This window comes from Dendropsophus ebraccatus, chromosome 13 (assembly GCF_027789765.1).
Source record: "Dendropsophus ebraccatus isolate aDenEbr1 chromosome 13, aDenEbr1.pat, whole genome shotgun sequence".
NCBI classification, from domain to species: domain Eukaryota; kingdom Metazoa; phylum Chordata; class Amphibia; order Anura; family Hylidae; genus Dendropsophus; species Dendropsophus ebraccatus.
The window spans coordinates 40237528-40248994 of record NC_091466.1 but is presented as its reverse complement, the minus strand read 5'-3'; the positions used below and the strand labels follow the sequence as shown (position 1 = coordinate 40248994).

The 11467-nt window shown below is 43.9% G+C and overlaps 1 protein-coding gene across 1 annotated transcript in view; it reads right to left on the bottom strand.

Moving 5' to 3' along the window:
- Window positions 1-1631: 1631 nt before the first annotated feature.
- ASPG (asparaginase) overlaps window positions 1632-11467 on the bottom strand; it is a 62245-nt gene continuing 52409 nt past the window's right edge. The window contains exons 14-16 of the mRNA XM_069949494.1: window positions 8106-8205; window positions 5500-5556; window positions 1632-2837 (exon numbers count right to left, since the gene is read on the bottom strand). Coding sequence (XP_069805595.1) covers window positions 2787-2837; window positions 5500-5556; window positions 8106-8205 — 208 coding nt within the window. The 3' untranslated portion in view covers window positions 1632-2786. The remainder of the gene's footprint in view (window positions 2838-5499; window positions 5557-8105; window positions 8206-11467) is intronic.

Below are 11467 nucleotides of genomic sequence, written 5' to 3'. Positions count from 1 at the left end.
CCCGCGATTCCGGACTGGTAGAGAGCCAGCCCCGGCCGCCGTCCGATCACCCGCACACCCCCATCCCCCCCGCACCGCATCCTCTGCCCGTCACTACAGGGCTGGTCGGCCATAGTGCGATGCAGATCCCCTCCCCCCCGCCGCCTAACCCCCAGCCCATCCTCCCCCCCCCTGCCGCCGCCACTCACCACCCGAACTCCGGCTCTCTGCCATCTGACCCTCTACCCCCGGGGGAACTCACCACCGGGCCGCCCGCCGGATGCTCCGCACCTCCGACCGCCGCCCGGACCTCAGCACTGCACTCTGACCCGGACCCCAACCTCGCGGCCCCGACAGAGCAGGATCCAGGACAGGTGAGATTACCCCTTAGGACTACTACTCCCACCATGCTCTGCTGGCAGGCCATGATGGGAGTTGTAGTTCTGCAGCCTGTGGCCATCCAGGTTGCAGAACTACAACTCCCACCATATATTGCTGACAGGTCATAATGGAACTTGTACTTCTGCAGCCTGTGGCCATCCAGGTTGAAGAAGTACAACTCCCATCATGGCTCTGCTGGCAGGCCATGATGGGAGTTGTAGTTCTGCAGTCTGTGGCCACCCAGGTTGCAGACGTACAACTCCCATCATGCCTCTGCTGACAGGCCATGATGGGAGTTGTAGTTCTGCAGTCTGTGGCCATCCAGGTTGCAGACGTACAACTCCCATCATGCCTTGCTGACAGGCCATGATGGGAGTTATAGTTCTGCAGCCTGTGGCCATCCAGGTTGCAGACGTACAACTCCCATAATGTCTTGCTGGCAGGCCATGATGGGAGTTGTAGTTCTGCAGTCTGTGGCCATCCAGGTTGCAGACGTACAACTCCCATCATGCCTTGCTGACAGGCCATGAAGGGAGTTGTAGTTCTGCAGCCTGTGGCCATCCAGGTACACGGGTACCTGTGATTTATGTTGGCATATTAGACCATATTATCTCATCAGGAAATCCTGAAGGTTTTTCCTGATGGTAAAAACGGATTACTGTCAGGAAATCCTGATACTTTCCTGATGACATTTGAGGTCTCCTGATCAGGATTTCCTGACAGTAAAAACTGACACGGACGTGTGAATGGGGCCTAAGCGGACTGTATATCACGGAATGAACTTCTAAGGAAGTCCCTGCATCATGATTCATTATGATGTAGTAAAGTCTAAAACAGTTAAAGCTCTAAGCAACTGTACTGACATAGGACAGAATCCTGATGCAGGGAGTTCCGTAGAAGTTCATAGTGTGAATACAGCCTTGGACCTGTCAAAAAACAATTAGGCATCATAATTAGCAGTGGGCTCTGAAACAGTGTCAGTACAGTAGCGCAGAGTTTTAACTGTTTTGGAACTTGCTGCATCATAATGAATTTTGATGCAGGGAGTTTGGTAAGTTCACGCCGTGAGACCATATATCAGGGACTTGTAAAGGCCAGAACTAGTGCCTCTTATGTCCAGGAGCTCTATCTGGCACTGCGGTCTGATAGGAAACAGATAAAGTACCAGTCAGGGCAATGGATTATAATATTACAGTTTTACTCTGACTCTTTAAACAGCAATGATCTCATCTCTTTTACAAATCAGGAAATTTTAAATAAAGTGCAACATATTTGATTTGATAAAACTTTATTGCCAATACTGATTGATACAAAAAAATTAAGCAACTGTTTATTTTTTTTTCCCCTTGACATTCAAAAAAACATTCCCGTATGTTAGAGAGTAACATATATTGCATTTCTACAATGTGCTGTGTTACGGACAGGTCTGTCGCGTGGATTTCTGCTATTTTCAGACGTCCATCTTGTGCACCTCCCTGCCCTGAGACAAGAAGCTCCTGTTCGTAAACATACCAGCCATCGCAGCATAATTTACCTCAATGTGCAGAGCAATCCGACACACCCATCGGGTTCAGTTGCCACAGATCAAAACACACGCTTCACTTACATGTTAAAGTGTAATACAAAAATAAAAACTATGATTTTACATCAACTAGACTGTTGTCCATTACACACGACACCTGCACACAGCCATCAAAGAATGAACACGCTACCCTACAACATAAATATAACACACACAACTATTAGAGGAAGACCATGAGTGCCTGGTCCTATACTGTTATTACATCACTAGAACAATGCCCAGCTGCTTTACCCCTTCAGGTCAGCGTCAATCCAGCATTAAGCTCAGCAGCATTCCCTTGAGACAGACTGTGGTTGTTAAGCAGATCACCCCCTAGCAACCAGTGAATGGGGTTGTCAAGCAGCAAGTCCATAGCAACCAGTCTGTGTCAAGATTATTGAGGTTATCAGCTAAAGGCAGAATTGTTTCTGAACTGGGGGCAATAGGCAGAAGATAGAAGGGTCATCTAGGATTAGAAAAACTTGTCTACATTTTCCCCAGATACAGCCATATACATATGCTCATCATATGCTGGCCATACATGTTGCCAATGGGGAGATGAGAGAACCCCACCACCATACATCTCTGATGGTGGCTTATCTCTTGAGACAAGTTGAGGATCGGTTAGCTGTGAGAGAGTCGGGAGGCCCCCACATACTACACATTCAGTCAGTTCCACTAAACTCTGTGGCTTTGGCTGGCTTTTATATAATGTGTATGGGGGCCTTTAGACTTGATCTGGAAAACTGGGAACCAGAGACAAGTAACTGGAAACACATACATTGTACATAAAACAAGTTATAGAGTTTGTGCTTTGGAACAAGAATACAATCCATTTAAAACGTTCCTGAAATACAGGATTTCTTCAATTACTCAAGTGGTTTTCTTTATCATTTGAGCTGCCATTGAGAAAAACCTAAAAAAGGGGGGAAAAGAAGTTAGAAAGCAGATGGGCAGCTTTTCTAAAATTCTAAAACATTGTGTACATGACATTTATAAACCTTAGGGAAGTCTGAATTGCAAAATAACCCACATATTAATAAGCAAGTTTTAAAGAGGGATTTACAGGCTTATATGAATGATGGCCTATCCACAGGATAGACATCACTTGCTTATCAGCAGGGTGCTGGCATCCCGCAACACCACTGATCAGCTGTTTGGCGCCTAGAGCTGCATACTAAATGGTCTGGAAGCCCTGTGCTGTATATTGTGTACTGATGGCACCAGATAACTGCAGGTCAGCTCCCATTTACCTCAATGGAAGCAGTTCTGCAGTTACCCAGCACTATCATTACAACACACAGGGTTTCTGGCCTTGTTATGCTATTTCTATACATCGCGAGTTACAGAAAGCAAGACGCTTGTGATGCTATATTGTTTGTCCAAGCCCCATTAAAGGTAAATAGAGTTACACAAATGCATACACCAAACTTTGGCTTCAGAAGAAATAAATAAACATATGAAGTGTATGGAGGTGTCCCTGCTGTACCCTGAAAGTGTATGTGGGAGAAATCAGAATCAGATAGCTGGATTTTAAAGGGGTATTCCACTCAGACATAATTTTTCATATGCTGCTGCCCATGGTGAGACTAACAATTCATTTCATACTTGTTATTATCTATTCAGTCTTCTTCTCACAGTTCTGAGCTGCCCCATTCTGCTGAAGACACAAAAAACTGTGCGTGAGCTCTTCTCTCCATCTCTTCCAAGACGGCTGAGGTAAACAACTCCCTGGCCGGCTTTACTTGCAACTTTGTAGAGCTTCTTTGAAATGCTGGGAGGGTTAATCTGAGGTCAAGTTGCTGATGAACTCACTGTGATTATTCCTCCTGGCATTACAAAGTTACAGATAGGGACTTTACATCATCTATCTCAGAAGGGAGGGGGAGACAGAGAGAAAAGCTCACACACAGATTTTTGTGTTTTCAGCAGAAAGCCGCAGCTCGCAATTGAGGGATGGAATTATGGAATTAATTGTTAGTCTCACCATAGGCAGCAACACATAAAAAGTTATGTTTGAGTGGAATAAGCCTTTAAAGGGGTAGGTTCCAAAAACCAACTGGTGCAAGAGATTTGTCATTTACTTCTATTAAAAATGCTTCCAGTACTTATCAGCTGCTGTATGTCCTGCAAGAAGTGGTATTCTTTCCCGTCTGAGACCAGGAGAGGCGTTCTATGGGATTTGCTACTGCTCTGGACAGTTCCTGACATGGACAGAGGTGGCAGCAGAGAGCGCTGTGACACACTGGAGAGAATACACCACTTCGTGCAGGACATACAGCAGCTCATAAGTACTGGAAGACTTTCTTGCATCAGTTGATCTGAAAGAAAAAGACATTGGGTGAACAACCCCTTTAAAGGGGTTATGCAGCATGTGAAAACTTTTTATATGTTATTGCAACCGCAGCCATCCCCACTCCTGAGGCGAACTTGTCTCGGGAGTAACAGCATGCTCAGCCAAATACTGACGAGATGGGAAAGTGCGGCAGTACTGCGGTCAGCAGAAGACACAGCAGGAGGAATCTGGGGAGTGTGGAGAGATAAGCATAGGCTCTTTATTATTTTCTATATACTTGCAACATATAAAAAGTTAACCAATGCCAGATAACCCCTTTAACATATGGTTCTCATGGGAGAAAAGCTGCCTCCAGAGATGTCTGATAGCAGTTTATTCCCTTGTCCCCACTGGAAACATGCACTCTCTGCCAAGCTGAGCATACATGTGTATAGCAGAGTAAAATCGACAGCTGCAAAGTAAATATGCAAACAGGAAACCTGCAGTATTTCTGCTACTTTACTTTTAGAAGTCAGCCCCCCCATTGTATGTTAGAGAGATGCTGGGAGACCTTAAAGGGGCACGTTACCCCAAAAAGAAACCTTAACACAGTGTTCCCAAACCTATGGCTCTCCAGCTGTTGTAAAACTACTACTCACATTATGCCCTGTGTGGAGGTGGTGTTTTGCAATAGCTGGAGAGTCAAAGGCTGGGGGAAGTGTACAAGGGGCCTGTAAAGGAAAAAAACAAAGGCACCGGGGTGGAGGCGGCTGCTGATCCCTCTGGATAGAGACTTGATTGTGATGTAGAATTAACATCTATGGGTGTACAGATTGAGCTGAACTTGTCTTTGGTGAGGACGTGTCTGGACAGAGAGCAAGGGGGTGGGAGATAGAATAATGTAATAGGGTGAAATGAAGGATGCAGAGAACACGCTCACCTTAGGAGAATACAGAGGGAGATCATGTATGACAGGACTGGGAGACTACATGTATTAAAGCCATATAAATAGTTGTGATTGAAAAAACTTCCATTGAAGTCTTTAACCACCACACTGTAATATCAGAACCTGACCCCACAAAGATAAGCGGTGACCCATAGGCACCCCCTATCTTCCAGGAGGAGGAGTCTGTCACATCTAGAAGAAGTTCATTCTGCCTTGCCAATCACAAATCACTGACATGTCACATGTCTTTTAAAGAGGTTCTGCAGCAGCAGAGGTAAACTGGTCTTGTTGACCACAGTAACCAATCACAGTGTAGTAAATTCACTGACTGGCATATACTTTGCAGCGACATCTCACCTGTGCTCTTTTTTGATGAAAAAATTCCAAGACCTCTTTATTTCCCACAGCTTCTGCCTGTAAGTAAATGCACACATGAGCTGATCACATAGTATGAACACCACACAGTCACATCTGTAACCGGGTCCTCCCCACCAGGAGCATCACTGCAGATAAGAAAACAGGACACATTTACTATGTCATTGGTCCCAATTTGCGCAGACCAGGAAGAGTAGTCTCAGCAAGCACGCTGGAAATGTTCTAGGGCAGGGGTCTCCAAACTGCGGCCCTTCAGCTGTTGTAACTACATTTCCCATCATGCCTGGACAGCCAAATCCAAAGCTTTAGCTGTCCAGGCATGATGGGAGTTGTAGTTTTGCAACAGCTGGAGGGCCACAATTTGGAGACCCATGTTCTTGGACATCTCCTGTGCTGCCAACATGTCATGCTTTAAAGGGAACCTGTCATCACTTTCATACTGTCTGAACCACATCACAGGGGCGATAACCCGGCAGCTCCCCTGCCCCGCTGGCCTTGATTGTTAGATCTTTCCCTACACCCAAATAGAGTAAGATCAATCAATCCAGACTGGTAGGGCAGGGAGAAGCTGTCAGGGACAGCCTCAACAACATGTTGTACAGGCAGCATGAAAGTGATGACAGCTTCCCTTTAAAGTGTCACTGTCATTACAATTTTTTTTGCAGAAGTCAATAGTACAGGCGATTCTAAGAAACTTTGTAATTGGCTTTATTAGGCAAATATGCCATTATCTGCATTTAAAAATACTTTTCTCAGGTCCGCCCCCCCTCCTCTCCTTTCTGTCATGCACTGCTCATTATCAGGAAATCTAGACTGTTTTACATCAGTCGGATCCTGTCTGTGCTATGGAGAGGGGAGGGGGGGGAGAAGAGAGAATAGTCGGCAGCAGAGAGCAGAGAACAAAGGATTACACAGCAGGGAGCCGCTGAAAGCCTTTATTCAGAGGTCAGAGAGGTCAGTGCTGACTCAAGCAGAGGAGAGAGCCTGGTGATGGAGCTGTAAATTAAATATTTGTTGTCCTGTTTTGGTGCCTCATCTCCCCCCACCCCTCCCCTCTTCAAAATAAAACAATGAAGACAGGGGGGAGAGCTTCAAACTGCTTTTTCATGATAAAAATGCATTTTTCGGCTAATAAACCCAATTACAAAGTTTCTTAAAATCACCTATACTATGGATTTCTGCAAAAAAAAATTTAAGGACAGCTACACTTTAAAGTCTTTTGATATAGAATTTTTATGTTAGTGTTCCTTTAACACTGAAAAGGGCTTTGCATGGTTTAGTTTTGATAGACAAATTTTTTGGGGGGCCTAAATGCATCTCTGGTGATGCCCCGCTGGGAGGTGAGACTGGTCACTTGCCAGGTGGTGAAGTGTGACTCCACTGTAGTAGTGGTTTCGTCAGGGAATAGCTTAGCCAGGTGTTATGCTGTTGTGATGCCAGTGCCGGTTGGGCACACAGGTATTATGGCACACCTGCTTTTAGTTTAGTGAGGCTGGATAAACCCTTTCCCCTGTGGTCAGTAATCTGCCGGGCTATTTGGGTGTCCCTTGTGTACATATCACGGTGGTCCGGAGTGGAATTGTGACCCACCCGTTACAATAAATAAACACTTCTTTACTGCAGGAATACTTGATACAATGATACACAATAGGCTTTTGGCTTGATAAGATACCTTGGACTTCAGTAACCAGATCTGTGCTGAGAGCTTGAAAAAGAGTACAGCCGTGCTGACTGTGTTGCGTGCTGAGAGGTAGAAAAAGTTCAGAGGGGTAGAGAGGAGGATGTCGAGAGAGTCTTAACCCAAAGTAGAACTGTGCTCTGCCAGAACTTGAGAAGTAGAATAGATAGGAAGACTTGAAAGTAGAAAGAATACTTGTGCCCGTGTTTTGACACTTTTGGTCTTTGAACCACCTATTGCCCACCAGTGTCGGGCGACCCGTTCTAGAGGGTGACACAAGCTCCAGACCTCATTACCTGGGACGAGCAGAGTGGCCAAGGTTTCCTGGTGACAACCACGCTGCGAGATACATAGGCTTCTAGCAACTTTGCTCTATGTGGATCAGTTTCTATTTCTTCATGATACTGTCCTGCACTTTTAGACTGGTTCTCGGTGGTTCTCACTGGGATGATCCCTGACTGCATAGTGTAAAGAAAGGCTGCTTTCAAGAAGAGAGTGCTCTTGCTTTCCATGTGCGTCTGTTCACTATTACCCCTCAAACTACACTGGACACTGACTAGTTGTGTGTCCTCCCATCCTCTCCCCATGTGACAACTTCCTACAGCATGTGTAACATGTGCTGTGAGTGAGTGAGAAGAGGGTGCAAGAAAAAGAGAAAGATAGGGATAGGTAAAAAAGAGAAAGAGCTCTCATTGTTGCACAGATCACAGAGACAATAACCCTTTAACTACTACAGCTGTAAAAGACTTAGGCATACAGTACATATACTAGCGATATCTAGTAGTAAAACTTAATACTTCACTCCCACTAATACTTTGAAGTACAGGCTTTTGCGAGGGGTGTAAAGACAAGGAACAGTCGTGGTGGGATACCACACATCTATGTCTAGGTATATCAGTGAGTGACTTACGACTTGATATGGAGTCTGTCCGTCATAACCCGCTTTGTCCATGTCAACTCCGGCCAGCTCCCAGGCAGTTAACCCCTCAACATCTCCGATGGCGGCAAGGCTGGAAAATGATTATGGTTACAACATAACTATCATGTGGATCTAGTGCCCACTATGGCTATGCAAGTTTATGGTCAAAGGAAAAAATGGAGCATGTGTTATGTCTATAGCATACAGATTTCCCTTCTCTTTACTTGCTTTGTAAGACGCTATACATTGTAAAAGGTCTTCTCTACTAAAGAGTTAAGTGTACGCCTTTAGTCATACCCAGCTGTAATACTTGCAGAAATATGTATTTTGTATGTTACTACTGCTCTTACAAAAATGTTAGGAATGAAATTGAGGGAACTTGTTTGAAACAGCAGTGACCACTTAAAGGGTGTTGTAAATGCTGGACACAACTGGGGAAAAAAGCAGCTATGCTTTTCCTACTTCTTTAGAAAGTGAAGATTTTGGTATATCCACAGGAACAAAGCTATATAGCAGGGGTAGGGAACCTTGGCTCTCCAGCTGTTGCAAAACTACAACTCCCATCATGCCTGGGCAGCCAAACCTTTAGCAGCTGTCAGGGTCTTACCACATACTTATTGCACCTAGTGATACTGCATTAGGATTCCTATATCTCCACCAGCAAGCGGATAATCGGGACCTAATAGAACTATCCTGACTGTTCACTTATCAGCTGTAAGGTGAGGCAGCCATTCTCTCTTTTCAGGTGCAGGACTTCAGATACTGGCCAGCAAGGTAAATAGGATTGAGCTGCAGTATCGGGAAGGTGTAAGTAGCATGTTATTTTAAGGCTGAGCGATAGGACTATGATAACTGGATATCAGCAGATCACTGTCACAAAACAAGAGGAAATTAGAGTGTTCCACTGCCGAGGTGACTATCAGCAGAAAGCAGAAGGATCTGATCGATGACATGAGATTGCCTAAGGACAGGATAGAGACCAGAGCAAAGATCTGGGGTGTGGGCAGGAATACAATGCAGCCCTCTAGATTTTATACTGCAAAAATCAATAGTATTTCACATAAGATGACAACTCAGGGTTTATTATTACATTCAAACATTGTTACAATATAGTTTTACATTAACAACCAATAAGCTGAATTGCAGAAGTGTTAAACTCAGTTATGTAGAATTAGGAGAGGAATGTATCACTGCATAGAAAGGGACACTTGTCTATATACGGCTGGGTTCACACTACGTTTTTGCAATGCGTTTTTATCATCAGTTTTTTGTTTTTCAAAAAGTGGATGTATTTGTGTGCATCAGTTTTGATCAATTTTTCCACTGACTTCAAAAGGATCTTTTTTATTTTTTTTTACAGACACAAAAATTAGGTTGACTACATTTTTTGTGCACGTTAAAATCCGTTTTGATCCCTTTTTTCTATAATAGAAGTCAATGGAAAAACGGATGCACAAATGCATCCGTTTTTTTTTTAAAAACTGATGATTGGAAAAACGTAGTGTGAATCCAGATTACCTCTGGCAGCCAGGCCAAACAGGGCTGGGGGCTGGGGGGGGGAATCAATCTCTAAATAGGTGAGACCCATAACTTTCAGACCTCTATTAGAGCATACTGTGAATATGCATATAAATGGACAGATGGGGATACCCCTTTAAGAATGCTTTTTTGTTTTGTCTACAGCTCCTATGCAAACTCATGATAACAGGCAAAAAAAAAAAAAATCTGAATAAAAGACATTGTATTTCCTTAGAATACTGTTATCTCTATTCAGCTAAACTTGCTCTCTGTATATCACTTAGTATTGACAAAGCATAGATCCGTGTGAACTATGGGGCTTATAGCAGTGTTCCCCAAAAAGTAGCTCCCAAGCAGTTACGAACTACAGTTCCCATCATTCCCAGACAATGATTGGCTGTCAGTCCACGATGGGAGGTCTAGTTTTGCAAAAGTTAGTGTGTCGAAGGTTGAGAACATTGCTTTAATACCTGGCTCTAGAGTCGGCTGGAGCGTGTGTGATTTCTGTAATGCTTCCTTGCTATAGTTAGTCTGATGCGATGGTCTAATTAATTATAGAAGTTAGCACATTTTCTTAAAAGGTTTAATCCTGAAGGAAAGCATAAGAAATTTTATAAATTGTATTTACGTCTTGTATAACCCCCTTTAAGGACACGCACACTGCAGGCAGGATGACTTGCAGGCCTCTGTACCTTGCCGGACTCAGCACTACACTCTCTCACGTCTGTGCCAGAACATTAGACTGAGTAAACCAGTTACACAGGATGAGCAGAAAATAAAGGCGGGGATATAGACGAGTGTGTAAAGGAATGCTATTTGTGAGCCTCTCCCCGCATACACGGCAGGGAATGTAGCAGAGCCAAGATACAAACTAGCATTATTAGGTCTGAGCAGATGGATATAATGATTAGCACTTCCTGAAGTGACCCGGCCTGGAATGCACTATAAAGTCTACTACTAATCCTCCATACTGTCAGCCTTTTAATGGGTCAACTTGCCTGTCACTTATAACAATCCAGGCCACTTGACTACAAGACCTGTGGTGTGAAAAGCTTAACTACCTATGTATATATCTAAAGAGAATTTAGGAGAAGAATAGGCATACTTGTATGTATGCTGCCACTGCATTTTGGTGACTGTCCCAGCAGTCAGACCTCACAGATCAGCTAGTTATTACCTACCCTGTGGATAGGAGACAACTTTTAATTATTATTATCATTATTTATTTTTATTTATTTATTAATTTTTTTTTATTTTATTTTTTTTTGGGGGGGGGGGGGTGTACTGAAAGTGAAAGTGCAGAATGCAAACAAACCTTGGTGTTTTAACTATTATGGCTTCTAAAGGTCATTATTTTTATTATTATACAAATAACCTATCGGTCCTTACTGATGTCAGGACCCCAATACAAATTTATAGGGGGAAATGCTCTCTGGAGAGGGGACGGGTTGGTAATATCTTTAAAGGGAAACGGTCAGCTCTATATCGTGCTTAGAATTGCAGATGGCTGATAAATGGTAAAAAAAAAAAGAAGAAATGCAATCGGTATCTTAGCTGATGTCTGTTTGCAAAGTTGAAGAAAATATGTTTTAAAGACCGTGTTCAGCTGCAGCATGCACACAGTCTTCTTCGTTCTCCCATTCCTGGACTACATGACTGATGTACAGGGTTTGACTTTCAGCACTGAGCCCTGCACGTCAATCATGAAGGACAGGGATGGGTGGGGGAGAGAGGGGTGTGCATACTGCAACTCAGCACAGCCTCTATGATGCTTGAGCTCAGAAGGAAAGCATCATTTTATATCTTTGAGAACAACCATCAGCTAAGAGTCAGGT